Source organism: Thunnus thynnus, chromosome 24 (genome assembly GCF_963924715.1).
Source record: "Thunnus thynnus chromosome 24, fThuThy2.1, whole genome shotgun sequence".
In the NCBI taxonomy this organism is placed as follows: domain Eukaryota; kingdom Metazoa; phylum Chordata; class Actinopteri; order Scombriformes; family Scombridae; genus Thunnus; species Thunnus thynnus.
The window spans coordinates 3,264,707-3,283,082 of NC_089540.1; the positions used below are offsets into that span (position 1 = coordinate 3,264,707).

General features: G+C 36.5%; 1 protein-coding gene across 4 annotated transcripts; it reads right to left on the reverse strand.

Moving 5' to 3' along the window:
- Nucleotides 1-291: 291 nt before the first annotated feature.
- Nucleotides 292-16,831, reverse strand: LOC137177053 (type-2 ice-structuring protein-like). Of its 4 annotated transcripts, XM_067583144.1 has the most exons (7): nt 10,769-16,831; nt 7,868-7,903; nt 6,914-7,202; nt 5,816-5,958; nt 5,360-5,579; nt 2,994-3,169; nt 292-2,035 (listed from the first exon to the last, which is right to left on the reverse strand). In XM_067583144.1, the coding sequence occupies exons 1-7, from the start codon at nt 10,800-10,802 to the stop codon at nt 1,983-1,985; spliced, it is 951 nt and encodes a 316-aa protein (XP_067439245.1). In that variant the 5' UTR covers nt 10,803-16,831; the 3' UTR covers nt 292-1,982. The 4 variants fall into 4 exon arrangements, with proteins under 4 accessions (XP_067439245.1, XP_067439246.1, XP_067439247.1 ...); XM_067583145.1 differs by lacking the exon at nt 6,914-7,202; XM_067583146.1 differs by lacking the exon at nt 6,914-7,202 and having other exon boundaries at nt 7,868-8,267; nt 8,392-16,831.
- Between the last annotated feature and the right edge of the window lie 1,545 nt (nt 16,832-18,376).

Sequence of the window (18,376 nt, forward strand, 5' to 3'; positions counted from 1 at the left end):
AATCTTGTTGTTTTTTTTTCTAACACTGATGTCTTAATGAATAGACTTACTGTTGATCTACATCAGTTATTCACAGCTTAATAGGAAAACAGCTCCTGGCATTGTTTTATCTTGGAGACACACAAAAACATCATCCTCATCCTCCCAAACATTCTCTTTTATCAAATAAATCATAGTTTAATGGTAGGAAGTGGTGATATATTTGGGAGACAAACAATATTACTGAATAATAAATGAAATATGCTTATTTTGCTGCTACAGCAGTAAAAGCCAATGAAGGACAGCAGTAAGTGATATTTACTTTGTTTATTGTATTAAAGGACCCACATTTTGTCTTGACTGAAACCACGGGTCTGTCTTTTCCTCCCCACAGCAGGAAATTACAGATAAATACAATACATAAGACTCAGTAACTGTTACAAATGAGACGGATAAGCTGTTATGAAAGTGAGGCAATTCTTTTAAATGACTATCTGAGTAAAGTAAAAGCTACATTTAAGCATTTACTGGAAAATTGATTCAACTTTATCAAGGACATTTTTAATTTCTGGCTTTAGTTTCAGTCCTTTATTGACATTCTGTGGAAGAGTAATGAAGGTGCTCCACAACTTATATTTCAGTTCTTTATGAGCTGACGGATCCAGTTTATTTTCTCAGTGGGGACGTACATACAGTGTGGTCTTCTGCTGATTGTAGCTGGATGGAAAACTCCTGGGACATTCAAAGACATTTAGTGGAGTTTCTTTCTAATTTTCACCCAAAATGTGTCAAGTTGTCAAGCTAAAGGAAATGCTTACCTTGATTTTTTACAAGTGAGAAAGGATCTTTTGGAACAGTCATACTGTGGGGAAGACAATGATCTCACAGCAGGAATAAAAAGTAATAGAGAAGCCTACCTGATGTTTTTACATACTTAATTCTTTACTTTGGACTTCAACATGGAAGTCTTTTATCATCATTATTATTATTATTATTATTATTATTATTATTAAAATAATTTAATGAATTTTCAGAATATAAACTCACAGATGTTTTTTTTTGCACATACAGGCACTCCAATATAAGAAAATGTAACAATGAGGAAGGAAATATTAAAAAGCCAACATGTCTCGGCCACTGAGGACCTACAGTGGTCAAAACATGTTGGCTTTTTAATTTTTTAATGATTTAGCCACTACAATAAAGGCCTTTTAATATTTCCTTCTTCGTTGTTACATTTCCTTATATTTGTATTGTTGTATTTGTTTTCTTGTATTTGTATTAGGGTGCCTGGATTGCCTTCTTGTTTGATGCATTCTGTTTTTTCCCCCCCGACACCTTTTTGATCTACGTTTGATTATATAGAGCAATCAGTCATCTCTTTTCCTGACTTTTTGATATATTTTATTTGATACCTTCATCTCTTTTCCAAAACATGAAATAACTGTAAGTGAGTTTGGAATAGAGCTGTGAGGGTGTGACAGAAGGAGAAGGAGGTGACATGGATGTCTTTTAAAGAGAGTAGATATTCACAGATACTGCATACGATTTAAAACCACTTTAACATTTTTGTAAACTTTGGACCATCGAATTAGCTGATCAGTAAAATATGACAATTTAGCAGTTAATCTCACCATCAAACTCAAAGCTAGCTGAGTTCTTTAACAATCACAGAGTAACAGGCACCGTCCGTACTCTTGGCCTGCTCAGCTTCTGCTATGTTATGTGATAAAGTTCTGTTTTTGTTATGAGATAAATTTCCACATTTTGAGCACCAAACACCAAACTTTTCTTGACATGCAGAGGAAAAATATGCTTGGTTGTACTGTCATACACTTCAATTTAAAGCACTAAAGAAACAGTATGCTGTATGTAAAATGACAAGATATATTATCAAAGCCGAAAGCTGCAAACACTCCAGTGTATAATTGCTAGGAATAAGGAAGCCAAAGAGAACTGCGTGAAACCCGAGTTCCTCTTCATGGTGACCATAAGTGGTGACCTTATGGTCTGGTGCTACTGAAGAACTCCGCTCTGTCCTTGTATTTCTTAAAGTCTGTGAAAACAGGAGGGTGGGGGGTAGGTGTATAAATTCACATTAATAAACTGCAAGGGAGAAAAAATATTTGGAGGAACGCTGACTCAAATTGAGTTCATGGGAATGATAACGTCTGATAAGAGGGGTAGGAGGTTAGATAGTGCTAAGGTAATGCAATTTGTTACATATACCCACTGAATGAAAGCACAGATTAATAATCAATGGCAGAAAAAAAGTGAATACTATAACACATGTCCTCTCCTGTATACAACACATAGAGTGACCATCAGCCACAAAAAATGCATTAATATTGCATATTTTCACTACTTTGAAACCAGCTATTAGTCTGTGACTTCATTTAGCTGATATGACAATTAAATGTGCCATTACATTACTTAAAGTTCTAATCCTTCAGATTTTCATGACATCAGACTTTGTTTTTGATAGTATTCTTGGTCTGCATTTTTTCAGCAGTAGGCATTCAATGTATTTAGATTCTCTAATTACTTTTCTCTATAAAAGGTTTCATTGTTAGAGGCAGAGTCCACCTGTCTCTTGTGGGATCAAATTTGTCAACCTGTGTGAGGGGAATTCACAGAAAATGATACATGCAAATTATACAATGTTATTGTTATTCAGTTTACCTTGTTGATGTCTGCCTCAATGTTTACAGTTCATTTCCAACAGTTGTACTAAGTTAATGCAAAGTGAACATTTACTACTGCTGCTGCTTCACATTAAAAACATTCAACTGATGAAACACAGGGTGTATTTGACACTGAGGTTATACATAATATATCACATTTTATGACTGTTGTATACAGAGTATCTGGAAGATCAGCTGTACCTGCTGGTGAATGTATTATCTAGATAGCTGGTTGTAAAATGTAAGTTAGCTTCTCAGTTTAATGGCACACTGTTTGAGGAAGGCTTAGGTCATGTAAGTAAAAGACAAGACTTGAGACTGAATTCTCACCTGTCAAACAGACAAAGTAAAGGTGATCATGACATGGAAGATCCCTCCAATAGAAGTGGTTCGTGGTGTCCACGCCGCCACAGGGACTGGTGTTTTGCCATACGGATTGTGCCTCCCAGTAGGTGAAGTTCATGGAATCACCAGACATCCAAAACCACGTGCCAGCCATCAGGTACCTACCAAAAGAGATGCTTTGACTCCAGTATTGTGTTTTGTGCATTATCAACCCAGCTAGGTAGTGTAGTGTACAGCAGTGGTTCCTGGCCATTTTTTTTTTTACATGTGATCACTTAAAATAAGGTAATGGATTTTGAAGCCTTATGAGGTGAAAACAGAAAAATATCAACACTTTTGTTTTTTTTCATACTTTTAATCATCTTGTGACCCATCAGATTTATCTTGGGAACCCTTGAGGGATGTCCCTACCCCAAGGTTGGGAACCACTGGTGTACAGAGCAGCTGCTTTGGGTGTGAACTGCAGTGGTCACTTACAGTGGAAAATATAAAATATAGCAGCTATTCCCTTCTAGAGGTGGGTCCTTCCAGTTAATATGGCACTTTGTCTCAATCTGAGCTTATTGACTGTGACTTGTGTTTGATTATTATTGCCCCTTTAATGGCCTGTTGTTAAAGTACCAGATGGTTGTCTAGTGGTGCAGTAGTGTTACAAATGGCTCCAATATCTAACTAATGAGAGTGAATTACAGCATTTTTGAGAATGGAAGAATCATGATTGTGCAAATACTACAGGTTCAAATGAGGTTTGGGAAATATAAAAACTTTAATTCATCTGTCCCAAACAACATTATTTTATTGCACTTTCTCATTATGTTTATTTAAGGAAAGGAAATATTTTCAACTGCAGAAGTTGTCATAAAGAAAGTATTGCTAAGGTGCTCAAATCTCTGGATCAGATGGGAAAACATAGGCAGGGAAACTCTCCAGTCTGCTAACAACTACCACTAACCACCAGACTTCTCCTGTGGAGTTGCTCAGAGGTGAACAGTGGCAGGTTGTTGTTACACCTGGCAGTGTCCAAGTGTGAATAAATGCAAGTGTGTGATTGTTGAAGCAAGAAGCTGCTTAAACAGAACATTGCTCTCAAGTTAATCTTCCCTGGATCAATAAAGATGAATAACAACACCACACAATTAACTGTACAGCCCTGCCCAATGCTGTGTGATCAAATAAATCTTAGAACAATGTTAGAGGAATGCAGTGGTGGAAAAATTGTGCTAGTTACGTAAAAGGAATGTAACTTTATTTATATATGTAAAATCGTTTAGTCTGAAATATACTTAGTTTAACTAAAGTTATAGGTATCTCTTGTAAAACGTACTCAGAGTGCAAGATACTGATATACTGTACATTTTTAGAAAGAAGAGCATTCAAAAGGCTGAGAGTGTTCAGTTCACACTACACTGTTTTAAATGGGAAGAAGGGAAAAGAAAAGCCAGATTACTCCATTCACAGAAAATGGCTCAATAGTAAGTCCAATAGTAGTAATAGTGGTCCAAAATCTGAAGCGTATGGAAGCCCATTTCCATCATAAGAAGAAAAAAAAAAAAAAGATTGAAAGTTATGAAACATGATAAAAATAAAAATACTCAAGCTAAGTCAAAAGTTTTGAGTCAGTATCTCATAATTTGTACTTAATATCTCATAATTCTCAGATAATAGAATCGCATATTTTAACTAAGTCATAATTTTGACTAAGTATCAAAAATCTTAATATCTCATAATTTTGGGCTGGTAAAATTTTGACATAATTTTGACTTTGTATGCCATCATTTTGATTAAGTGACTCAATATTTTGAATTATCATTTTTACCAAGAAAAGAAAAAATACATGAATAGTTAGGTGTGATTTAAAAAAAAGTCAGAAATTTGACACATTAAGTCAAAATTACGAGATATAAAGTAAAAAATTATGACAGACTTGGACTTGGTAAATTATGATATGATTATCTCAGAAATATGAGATATTAAGTAGAAACTTTAAGTTACAAAGCCATCTGTAAATCTTTTGACACCATGAGCCTGAGTTTTTTCATTTTTAACATACTTTATAACTTTTCTTTACTATCTAAGAATTTTTACTTTGTATGAGTATTCTTATATATCATGCCTATCTTTTCATGTTTTTCTCTCCTTTTCTTGGTTGAAGTGGGCTCCCACAGATGCCTATGCAGAGCCAGCAACATTTCTAATATTTACTGGATGTGATTTTAACTCTTACATCAGTATAAAATGACATTGAGGATTATACTGCAGAAAGGAAAAGTAAAAAAGAAAAAGATAATCAAGCTTGTAAATTGTCTAACATGCATCCTTGGTGAAATGGACCTTGTTATTAGACAGAGTACCTGCGCAGTCCCACCCAAACATGTTTGGTGAGGTGGGGGGATTGGATACTCAGCACCCCTTCCATCTCCCGCCACTCCTCCTCACTGCGTATGCTGAGCAGGTCCCAGTAGAAGTCTCTGCAGTAAAGCAGCGCATCTGACCAGCACAGCTTCCTCTGCACCACCACTATGTTCCTACCCATCACCACCGCATTGATTGTGGGCGCAAGAGTAGCCAGTTCTGGAAAATGTGAGCAACAGCACATCTGGTTTGGAAATGCTGCAGCAAAGACAGCCAGGCTACTCTTTTTTTTTTAAATAAGTATCAGACATATTTTTCCTCTGTTTCTGATTTGAGTTGGATATTTTCAAATTCTTCACAATAAAATCACACGATTCCCCATTGATACAGTGTCACTATTATAAGAAGAAGAAATGACTCATTTCAGATTAATTTACAAGTTTTGAATGACTGACCTCCATAAACTTCCAACTCGCACAATGTCAACACACCATTAGGGTCTGTGCCACTGAGATACACATTGACAAACCGACCGACCATCCCTCTACAGTTAAAGGAGCTGGTCCCTGAACTTGGGATGGAGGAAATAACAGCACACCTGAGAAATACACAGACATACATTAAAAGATAATTACAGTTTTATTACAATAAATTTGATACATACAGTACATAGGTTTTGATGGGGCAAGAAACAGGAGCAGTTAGGTGAAATGTCAGTAATTACTCAAATTACTCAAAACCTCACTGAAGTTAAACTGTTATATGTTTACAACAGTTTGGGTAATAACTTACCTTTCTCTTCCAAAAGTTCAAATGTGTAACTTTTCCTAATATTACCTAACATAAGCCACCATTAGGCAACCAAAAGCTACTGGTCATACCAGAGCAAGTAAGGCTGAGGTGGCAAAACCTCTGAATGTATCAAAACAAACATCAGTGCATTTTATTGCCTATGAATTCAACTTTTCATTTGTAAAAGCAAACATCTGATTTTTCTTCTTTCAAAAATGGCACGGTCTCACTTTAAAACCTATGTGTTTGTCTGACAGTGTTTCTCTCCTTGTCTGACTTGTTTCAGTGATGTTGCTGCATCTTGAGCAGTTAACTTGTTACATATCTCTGCACTGTATGTATGGACTAATGAATGTAAGCAGCATTGTCTGTTTTGTACTAATGTGGCCCTTTTCCTTTTTATCCCTCACTGTAAGCCTATTTAACAAGTCATAGCACTAATGCCACAGTCATATTATAGTACTTATTATAACCTTAACTACCATAAGTTACGTCCTGAAATGACTAATTGTAGTTGTGGAGGGACTTAACATCAAAAAATGCCCCCTAGGTGTAAATTTTGTGAATATGTCAGTATGCCAAATGGAAGTTCAGTAAGTCATTTACTGCAGCTGATGTAGTAAATTGTTTTACAGTTCATTATGACAGCATTCCTGGTAAGCACCGAGCATCAGATTGGTGACATCTAACAATGGAATTATATATGAATGTGGAAATTCAAAAATCAAAATTACAACTATAATATTGTCCTCCAGGATTACCTTGGGTTGTTATTGCCGTTGTTCTCTAAGGAATTCCCGATTAAGATTTCAGCATTATTGATCCTGTCAGCTCCTATATCTCTGTTGGTGATACTAATAGATGAGATCCTGTACATAGCTGGCAGTTGCAAACGCCACCAGTGGGGCAGTCCAAATTCTGTATGGGTACAGGATCCATCATGATAGTTTGGGTTTCTATTTCCATCAATTGCTTTCCAAGCATCAGCATTATCATGTGTGGATGACTGGGATGCTGTTCCACTGGGTGCCACATTTGTAAAAGGATGAGCTTGGCGGTGACAAAAAAAAAAAACAACAACAAAAAAACTTGAATAACTGTTGTCCTGCACAAATGTTTCATTTCCAACTTTTGTCATTTTTGTAATAATCAACAGTTTATTTGTATGTTCTCATAAGGAATTTGCATGTTGGCTGCACATCAGAAAATGGTTAGAGTAACTAGTAACTTCAACTTTCAAGTGTCAGTTCATATAAAACACAAAAATTTGGTTTTATGTGCTGAGGTTCTGTGAAACACGTCTCTCATACTTCTACTGCCACCCAGTACAATGGAGGCAAACAGAATTCCATTTATGGTACACAGAAATTAAAAATTAAATGAAACAATGTTCCGGTTACTCAGGATAATCCACAGACAATGTAAAGTTTTCTGTGGAGAATGTTTTCTACCAAAGGCAAAATATATTGAAATTGAGAAAGGCGTGATATTTTTCTTTTCAGTTCTTGAGATTTGAGTGAACTGACCTTTAAATGGTCAAAGAGGGAATCACAACAGCTCTACTAACAAAATATCTATGTGCAGAACAGGGAAGTGATATTGTGTATTAAGTTTTCATGCCATTTCAACTGTACATTTGAATTTTGAAGGAAATGTTTGCAAAAAAAAAAAAGCCTCAATGTGATGAGAACATGAATGAATCAGCTAGATCTTACCTGGGCCAGAAAGGATCCATAGCTGGAAGAAAACACCTTTAATATGAAAAAAAAATTACTTACTATCAGAAACATTCTGACATTTGTTTCACATCATCCCTCCTTCTACACATTATCATAAAACATAAATACCCTGTAAAACAATTATTGTAAATGCATGTGTCCTGATAAAATCTCCTACTGTGCCATTTGTACTGTATGAGCACTATGGAAGAAGAAGGAATGAAGAAGACAGAGCTACAATATGCTGTTAGCTTTGGGATAACCTTTTCTTTTGAACAGATAGATTGCCTGACGATCCAAAGCTTTGGTGCCAAAACTAAGTCAGAGTTTTAGGCCCCATTCGCATGTGGCAATAACCTGTGAGCTGTATCTATATACATTAACTAGATAATGAGATCTGATCCATGGTTCTTTGCATTTACATCTAGAATTAAAATGCGTTCTTGTTTTCTCAGTTGTGCTGGCGCTGTCTTATCTTGTTAAGCAAATTAGCTATAGGTGGAGCTGGTGGACTTGTCAACAAACATGTTTTGTCCCATGTTAAGGAAACTGATATTCAACATCATTAATTTCTAAATCATTTTTTGTGAGGAAAGCGTTTTGCATTCTGAGTGCATTTAGACCTTGCATTAACATGCATTTTTCCTCTTATCCACATAAAATATCTGGATAGATTACATTTTAATGTAAATCTAATTGTTAGTTAGGAGAGAATTGACAAATGCACTGGCTGTTTATCTAATAAATAAGGTGAGAACTGACACAAAATCATCTCTGTCTCTTACCAGCAATCATTTTGTCAACGTGTATAAACTAATTCCACCCACTGTAGTTTTTGGTCTTTAGGTTATATCACTCATATTATTGATATGCTCTATCCCCTGAGCTACACAGGACCAGTCTCAACATACAAGTCCGGGTTGGAGGGGTCACTGCATATCCCCGCAGCACAAAAAATGACCCAACTTTGTGAATTTGCAGTGAGAGGCAGAGGGCTGTTTCTGACAGTCCATGTACTGAAGCTGCTGACAACTTGTTACGTTTGTATCCTCAGCTATTGAAGTAAAGAAGGAAAAAAAGAAAGAAATGCAGTCTTATCAGGAGAATTTTGATCCATTTCTCAAGGATAGACAGAACCACAGTACAGATGAAAAAAAGGTGTATTGTGAGGGTTGAGTTATAATACAAACTGTCATACAAGTTACCTTAAATTCTGTGAAAAGTACTAAATTAAACAAAAAGTGAATGAATAGAAAAGAGTTCATGTCTCGTTGCTTAAAAGCAGAATGGAAGTATAACACAGTCTGAAAATTGTCAACTTTAAGTTCCCAGTTAACATTTTATGGATTTCAGTGTCAGTTCATTTAATGTGTATTAATAACTGTATGTGTATTAATAACCCCCCCCCCCCCCTCCCCATGCAAATACTGTTTGACTCTGCACATTATAAATGAACTAATCCCAGAGTTTTATGTATTTATTCTAAGGTTAAAGTATATTTACTTGTTTGTATCATTCACTATTTTCAAAGATGTAACCGATGCAGCCTTTACACCAATTCTTTTTTTTTTAATACTATTTTCTAAAAACAATGCAGCTTTGTCTTTCAGGTCTACATTCTTTGGCAGGGTATTTAGAGACGTAAATTTCTATTCCTTTTGAGCCCAAATATGTAATTCTCAGCTGTGTCACAGTGGTATTACAATAAAATATTGAGCATTTCTGTGCATTTGGTACATAGGTTCACTATTCTGTTTCTCATTACCAGTCATTACATAAAGACATTTATTCCTAAAAATTACTGTTATCTTATACTAAGCAAGCGTGACTTGAATAAGCAACAATATAATGGATGGATGGCTGACATTAAAATGCAATTAAGTAGAGCTAACCCGGAGTGAAATGCATTGTCCATGTTTGTGTAGTCTACATGATAACTGCTGGTGTTTGAAGGAGCCTGTGGGTCCTTTGTAAATGATGATGTAGGCCTGGTTAAGCCATTACACATCAACTTATCTGTCTGCCTCTCCCTAGGGCCAAATAGTGTGTGCACGTGTGTGTCATTTCTTCTTTCTGGCACTGTCAAAATGCAATTCCTGCATGTTTAAGAAAAAGAAAAAACTCAGTTTCATCAGAAATATTCTGCATGATAGAAGGATGGACTGATCTCTGAATCATGGAGAAGTGGTTGAAAGGGTGTTTTGGCTGACAAGTTTAATATTAGTTAGCCAAACAGTCCACACATTAGACTACATTTAGTGATTAGAGGAGGGTTGTTTTTTAAGATAACTGAAAATGTCCTAAACGGTGTGTTAGATAGATTACACTGGACCAAACAAGAGCTTAACAAAATATTCCCAAGTATTGATCACTCATTCAAGCATTGTGAGCTCGCACCAGCATCATTGATACACATGTTCTGAAACTGTCTGAATCTATTTTTTAAAACTTTGTCAAAGGTCAAATTGAATAAAACAGATGATTTAGACCTTTTGTTTGTGATTTTTATCTATTCTTTTATTTACAAAACTGTGTCTGTTTTGTGTATAATTTCAGGTTTTATTGTATCTCTCTTAAATAGCTGTCTACCACTTATTAAAAACACAATAAAAATTATGTAAAAACAAAAAACAACAAAAAAGAAAACATGCTACTATGACACCATGCATCCTTTGGCCTTCAATTTAGATATGGAAAACCCCTCCACAATAAATAAATAAACGATCAAATGAAAACCTATAACAGAAAAAGAAATGTTAACTAGAAAACTTAAACTCAACTTCTCACACAGACGACTGCAAAAATAACATGAGATTGAAAACATACTTAAATGCCTCTAATGTTTTTAGTAATTTGATCTCATATTGGCTTTCTAACAATTAAAAGATTCATACTCACAGTAAACTCCTTTGCAGGTCATTGGTCTCTGCATTCCTCCAACACCAGATACCTTCTGTGTAAGGTCTTGTCATTTTATAACACATGTAATACATGATGTCGTAAAACACATCAGATTATTTGCATGTGTTTTAGACATGGGACATGTGAGCCAAACACCCCAAAAACACACACCCATTATTTGCATGTTGATATACTAAACATGGAAATGATCTCATTTACAAATCAAAAGCTTCCTCACTGTGACAGCATCCTTGTCTCTCTAAGGGACTCAAAATTTCCAATTTATCCTACCTACAAGGAAACTGTCACAACATTCACAAACATTCCAGTAATAGACTGATGATTAACAAAACCAGTAAATTCTTTTTCCTGATGGGAAGAAATCCCACTAATGACAATAATAACTTTTTTCTAAGCTAAATGGAGGTCAGGGTCAGCCACACAAACACATCTGTGAATGGAGGGATTCAATGTCTTGGTCAGGGACATCTGTGCAGGTCCAGGTCACCATACAGTTCAAACCAGCTGTGATACTACGACAGCAACTATAAGACTGAGGAATTTATACTCTAACATCATTTTGATCTGTGTGGTTTGTGCTTGTTTCCATGGTAATCTCATGAGTACTCATTTCTGTGCATAGGGGTATTCAAGATCACAATATGACAGCGTTAAACAGCTTGTTGTAAATGACAACTAGAACTAGCAAGTTCTGAACACAAGATACAAAGGTGACAGGTAACAAGTGTTAGAGCCATTTGTATCTATGTGTGTGTTAAGGTCATTCCCTGGTTGCCACAGTAGGTGGCGTATTGGACAGCAGCATATGGAAATGCATATGGAGAAGAAGAGGCAATTACTCCTCAGGTGTGCTGCTTACCGGGAGAAGCACACAGTTTTTGACCACCGTTTAGAGGCTAATCTTTAAGCCTTTTTTTGTTTGTTTTCATGCAAGTTATTGGTGTAAGTGTGTGTATAGCAAAGGCTGTATTGGTACACGGAGGTAAATAAATACATCTTAAGTACAAGTCTGCAGATGTTTGATTTACTACATGGAGCCGCCGCATGACAACGTGTCAATTACATATCTCGGTAACAGCCCCTCACTGTGGCTTAGGTTTTTTTTGTTTTGTCGAAATCAAGTCACTACAACAAGTTTGAGTTGTTTTTGTTTATTAACACGCTCCCCTCCCCTTGTTATTTTTAATTAGATATTTTTTGCAATTAGATGATGAATGAGCACCAAAGCGTTTTTAAGTATAGTTCCTGGTGAGCATCAATAATGAATCTAGTGATTCTTCAAGAGAGAAATGGCTCTCTCTCGAGGGTCCTTGGTGCAAAATGAATCACTTAAATCCCCCTTTATTTTATTTAATTTGCTAAGTTAACATGATGGAAGAGTGCACAGTGTGAGACTGTATTCATCTTTCAGATGATTACAGTGGCAGTTGCAATACATACATATCATATAACGTGTGACAACAAATATGTTCTATAGGATATTCATTATTCAAATCAACACCAACTGCAAGTAATAAATACTGACGTGATGGTGTTTGCTTTTATGCAAACAGAAATGAACTCTCTTATTTGTTTTCTGTTTGTACTTGATAATAAAGAAGTTTGGAGAAAGAGCCTTAATATGGGATGTTCATATTGCATACTCCAGGAGATAAATGTTAGTATTTTCCTGATGCCTGCCATCACTTTTAAAGTCACAGTGAAACAAATGATCAAATGGTTATGTGTAATGTACTGCTCATAATGATGAGCCCACAGAGAACTATGCCAACTCTCATTTTAGCGTCTTTCAGCTCATTGTTTTGGTTTTCAGGCCCACAACTTCACTGTTTTGGTTCAGTCTCACTGCTCTCATAGCGTCGTTTTCAGCCACAGCAGGCAGCTGATTTCAACAAAAAGCCCCCAAAACTTACTGTGCACTACCTGCCCAGCAACAAACTGCAGACAGACAAAGTTAGCAACAAACTGGTGAACCAGTGCTAAAGAGACAAGAATTATTAATTTAATTTTAGACTTAGTCACTTATTGAAAACTGTAGTTGGTTTAAAGTCACAGTTTAGTCTTTTTTTTGGTTTTGTTTTGTTTTGTTTTAGTCAGGATTTAGTCAGTGGATCTAGTTTTAATTTTAGTCTTATTTTAGGCAACGTTTTAGAAGTAAGCATAACTGGAACTATATGTTAAGTCATCTAGGCTGAGATTGTGTTACTGACTTCACATACTTCTTTCATATATTGTATAAAAATGAATGCCTAAAGTTTGTTAGAAAAAGTGCAATACAATAATATTTCCTTCACATTTCATCTTTATTTTCTGCATATATCTACAACACATACTTGTTCTTTTTCCCCCCATTTCATTTTTTATTAAGGCAACAAAACACTTTAACTGTATGCCAATTTGAATTACATTTTTGTTATTAGAGCATCAAAACACCCATCAAACAGCCATTTACTGTGTATAAACCCTTTTTGTTTTCCCAATTTACAATAACCCTACTTAAAAAATAGAGAGGACATAAAACAATATAAAAAAGACAAACTAATCACACTTAAATTGCTCCTTCCCCTCTCCCGTTAAGTGGCTGATTATGTGGTTGGAGGGGTTCGCATAAATTAATAACAAAATGCATATATTTTAAGATGTTTAGGATGGTGTGTATGAGAGGGAGGGAGAGAGAGAGAGAGAGAGAGAGAGAGAGAGAGAGAGAGAGAGAGAGAGAGCAAGCAAAAAATGCAATGCTGGAGTGTGTGTGTGTATGTGTGTGCATGTTGGTGTAGCAAGTGTCTGTTATATGTGGGAGGATGCCAATGTGAAACTATGGCGGGAAAGATAAATGATTGGTTAAAAGGAAAACATTTGAGATGGCTAATGTGATCTAAGTTGTCCGTCTGAACAGAGTCAGCTATTTCATCTCGTCTTTATTTGTCGGGGCAGGATGAACAGAGATTTTACCATAATTTGTCAATAGTAAGTTGTCAATAATTTTTAATTTACATTGTTGTTAAAATTTAGTCATGAAATAAGGTTGTCAAGGAATACTTATCCTCAAAATTTTCGCTGATAAAATTAACACTTAAAGAGACAGATATTTCCCTCAGGCCATAGTGACCAAATCACAGCTAAAAACAGAGTGAGTATTGGACTTATTGGACTAGAGGTCAATAAACACGCTACCAGGTTAGCTTGCAAGTGCTATTGCGAGCTCGGCTACCTCTGTCACACGACTTTCACCTTGTGGGTCATAGTGGTCCCTTTAGAGTCTCCCTAAAAGGGGGATTTACATGAACTTGGAAAATGTATTTTATACTATACTCGTCTTTAAAGATGCTTTAGTCTTCTGTTTACATTTGATTACCAAGACGTTTGGAGAAAGGGTCTTTACACACTCCAGGAGGTGTCTGTATTTTCCTAATGCATATTATTACTTGTAAGAAAATTGTAGGTTTTAAAAAGGATTATTTAAAGTTGTTTTGATCTTAAAATAGTCAGCTCCGAAAGCAACTCAGTAATGGCCAGAAATGTTTACGATCTGCATATTCCCCTGCTGTGTGAGACGTGGTGGCTTTATGTGGTGGCTACTCACTTTATGTGTGTACTGCAGGAAATTAACAGCTTAGAAATGTTGTTAATGTAATTGAAGGTCTAAGTCTAAGTAACCCATAATCTTTAGTGTGTGCCCTTAAACAAAAAGAAGTAAGTTATCTCGTAATTGATGTCTTAACACAGCTTGGACTATCCTGATGTAAATACAATTTCTTAAAACTAGCAAATGTTGCCCTCGATGAGGATAAGAGAATTTCAATTTTGTCTCAAACAAGGTTGGAAAAAGACAAAATCCTTTGCTAAGTTTTTCATTTTCTTTCTGCTGTGTGTGTGATGATGGGTTATTATTATGTCGGTTCATTTGCATATTTCATATCCTGCTGCCAAGCGTTTCCAGCTCTTTATCTGTCTCCATCGGTGGCAGAGACAAGACACAGGTGCTGGATGCTCGCTGAGGATAGCTTCACGAGACGATTGTACACAACGGCCTCACAAACACACATACAAACAATGCTGGCTCATCACTCACCAAGACATGCGCACACAACCATCAATCAGTGTAAGATCTTCAAAGAGTGTGGTGACACATTCAAATGAAAGCACATGCACCAGCATGTCATACACTCACATACACATGAACACAACAATCTGTCAAGTCATCAAAGCTGTTTCCAAATGTGTCCCGCAACACATGCATGCTGCCCTTCACACACGAGTGTTGCTTTGTCAAACACTCGGATGTACACTGAATGATAAATCCTACAATCATCAGCAGCATGAAATATGTAACAATGTCTCACACTTACACACACACACACACACACACACACATAGACGTGATGATTTTTTATGTGTCAGAGCTGAGTTTTCAGGCAGTAGAAAGGGGGAGAAGATGAAAGCAGGGTTGAGCAGCTTGTTCTTTCTACCCGTCTCTTCTGTCATGTTCACCAGGGGGAGTTTTGATAGGTGTACGCTCTCTCTTTCACACACACACACACACGTACACACTAATGCTCAGAGGCATAAATGTAGACACACGCATGCACTGTTCGCGGAGAAGTGCCGCAGCAATAATTAGATTTCACTTCAAAGGACCACGCAGTTGTTTCGGTGGGAGACAGGGCTGATGTGTGATTGGCCACTCAAACTACAGTAGCAGGTGAGGGACTGAGGGTGCTCCAGGGTACCGGACCATATTCCTCTGTTGTAATGCTGCAGGATGGGCTGTGTATTGTTGTGCATCCCTGTGTGGTGTCTTTGTATCTGTGTGTGTGGATATTTGATTGACAAGTTCACAGCAATTTACTCCTTGGGTAGAAATATCCATCAACTGAACTGCAAACCAAGCATGCATGTAAAAACACTTGTGATTAGATGTTGAGTTAAAACTGTTGTAGATGAAATTTTAAATGTTAACTGAAAAGAGAGACTTAGAGAGCTAAATAAATGTAAAAAGAAATCTTATCTACTTTCAAATGTTTACTCAAGTGACGTCACATGGGTTTTCTCAGCTTGGTCTTGAAGACTACAAATTTTCAGAGTGACGTAGAGATCAAAAAGTGTCTGATTGTATGCCCCTTTTAGCGGTATATCACTGCTGGTTATTGGTAAGTTATTGCTGGTCCACTTCCCATAAGTATATACTGATTCTTACTGACATACTGGTATGCCTGTTGTGCGGGAAAACACTGTTCACCACAAAATACTGATGGTTTGTCTCTTGTTTTAGTGTCACATGCCAATTCTTAGTGGTACTCCACTTCGAGTTGTCACTGTTGTTCAACTGGCACATGGAACATCAAAATGGTATGTGACTGTATTCCAATGGCACATACCACTCCCCACCAACATAGTGTATGTCACTGCTGACTATGCCATGCCACTTATGTTCCACTGACAGTTGCCACTAAACACCGGCAGGTATTGTGTAAATCTGCTATCTTATGCTATAACCTTATACTGGAATATTATAATTACTGATTGTAGGCAGCTGACTTTTCTGGTCGTTGAGCTAACAGGGCTAGCCATGGCTACATATCGACCCCGTGCGACGATCATAGAGAGCATAGCCATGGGAAAAGTTTGACCATTAACACAAGCAGTATGCCATTACATCAGAATGTTCAATCATTCATTCATTTTCTTTGCCACTTATTCTCTAGAGCACTGGTTCCCAACCTAGGGGTCCCGACCCCCACTAGGGGTTGCTAAAGCTTCACATGGGGTTGTGAGGTCTCCTTGATTTTAAGGGGTGTAAGAAAACTTTTTAAAAAATATACAGTATATCTCAGCATTTTATTCATTTCTGCAAAGAAACTAAATGAAATTGTTATTTTAAAAGTTTAGATTATTAAATAAGATATCAACAAAAATATCTCACAGTATAAGCCTTCATTCTCTGCTAAACAGCCTCGTCCTGCATTGGAACACCCAAAGAGCTAATAGAGCAATGGAGAAGAAAATGCTGAATTTGTCGAAAAGAAGCCTTTTAAATATGGATAAAAATATCCATAAAATAAAATATGGATAAAGAATTTAAAAATACACAATAGACAATTGCATAAAAAGTTCCTAAAAATATCAGGAAAACTCATCTCTGATGCAATAGTCACAGGAAATTATCTGCTCAAATTCCAAATTCATCCAAATCGCTTGTTCTTCCTGCAGTTACTGCATTCACTATTTGGGCTAATTGTACAGTTTATCAGTTGCACTGTGCTGTTATTGTTATGAATTGAATATAATATGAAATATCCATAAAATATGTCACTTAGTCAGTTTACTCAATGATAGAGAAGTGTCCCTTAAGGAAAAAGTTTGGGAACCACTGCTCTAGAGGGTCGCAGGGGAGCTGGAGCCAATCTCAGCTGACTTTGGAATGTATTTTTATTAATATATTCTTTGTAAGAGGTGGCATTTGTCAGTAGTACAGCAACACTATGCCATGTATTAGGCATACCGTTACCACAGCATCAGCATTTCAATTATATGCCAATCAAACAGCAGCATCATAACACTGGTCAAAGTGGCGTGCTGCTGAGATTTAACATGACATTAAAACAATAGTGGTACACTGCTGGTACATGCAAATGAAAAGTTGTATCTGTCAACAGAAGTAATAAGTCATTTGTGAGTTGCACACAGCAGTGGCATAGCATAATCAGCAGTGGCATATGTCAATGAGAATTAGTAAATGCTGATGAAAAGCGGTATCTGCCACTAGGATGATGGAAGTGAATGGCTTATGGCAACAGTGACATACATTACGATTCAGAATCTACATATGCCACTAGAACAGAAATGGCATACTATACTATATACTACATAATGTGGGCATTTACCAGGCAGTGACAGAAAGGATGATATTGAGTTATCTTATGGGAAATGTAGGATCAAGTTTTTTTTGACCACCTTTACTCAAAATATCTTGGCCTCTGTTGCTTTGATTATAACCATTCTTTTTGTTAACATCTCTCCAACTTTATGGAAATGCATGCTAACTTGTACAGTGCAGTTTGAAGGAATTTTTTTTTTCTTTTTGTGGTTGCATAAGCGCTAACTCCAAAATGAAATGAAACAGACTATTGTGCTGATTGCATATCTAATCATCTAGTTACAGAAATCTAAGGGAGGCAATGTTGTTATATTTTGGAGTTTAAAGCAAATTCTAGAGCTGTGTATGTGAGTTTTTGTATGTGTTGGTAGTAGTGACAAGTGGCCATGATATCAGACAAACTGACAACATTTGATCAAACACAAATCTTCCCCTTACATTCTTTCATCACCAACTCGCTCTCTCTGTCAAACACACACACACATTTCTCCCTTCTACTGGCAGGCTGTCAAATAATTTGTGTGCATTTCAGGGAGAAACAGCTCCTGCTTAATTACTGCCATGCTAATTGAATCCCTGTGTGAGTGATGTATGGGGAAGGGACTCTCTGTGACAGAATGAAAATGAAATAGTATTAAGCAGCCAAGTAGATAATCCATTTAGGAATGTCTGGGAAACGAGAAGGATTAGTTAATGCAGTGCCATAT

Bases quoted from the DNA above. Each gene is read 5' to 3' on its own strand.
- LOC137177053 (XM_067583143.1), bottom strand. From the start codon at position 7,290: ATGACAAAAGTTGGAAATGAAACATTTGTGCAGGACAACAGTTATTCA. The intron at 5,580-5,815 runs GTCAGTCATTCA...CACATTTTCCAG, and splicing joins CGAGTTGGAAGTTTATGGAG to AACTGGCTACTCTTGCGCCC. The intron at 2,036-2,993 runs GTGAGAATTCAG...CTGTTTTCACAG, and splicing joins TTACTTTGTCTGTTTGACAG to ACTTTAAGAAATACAAGGAC.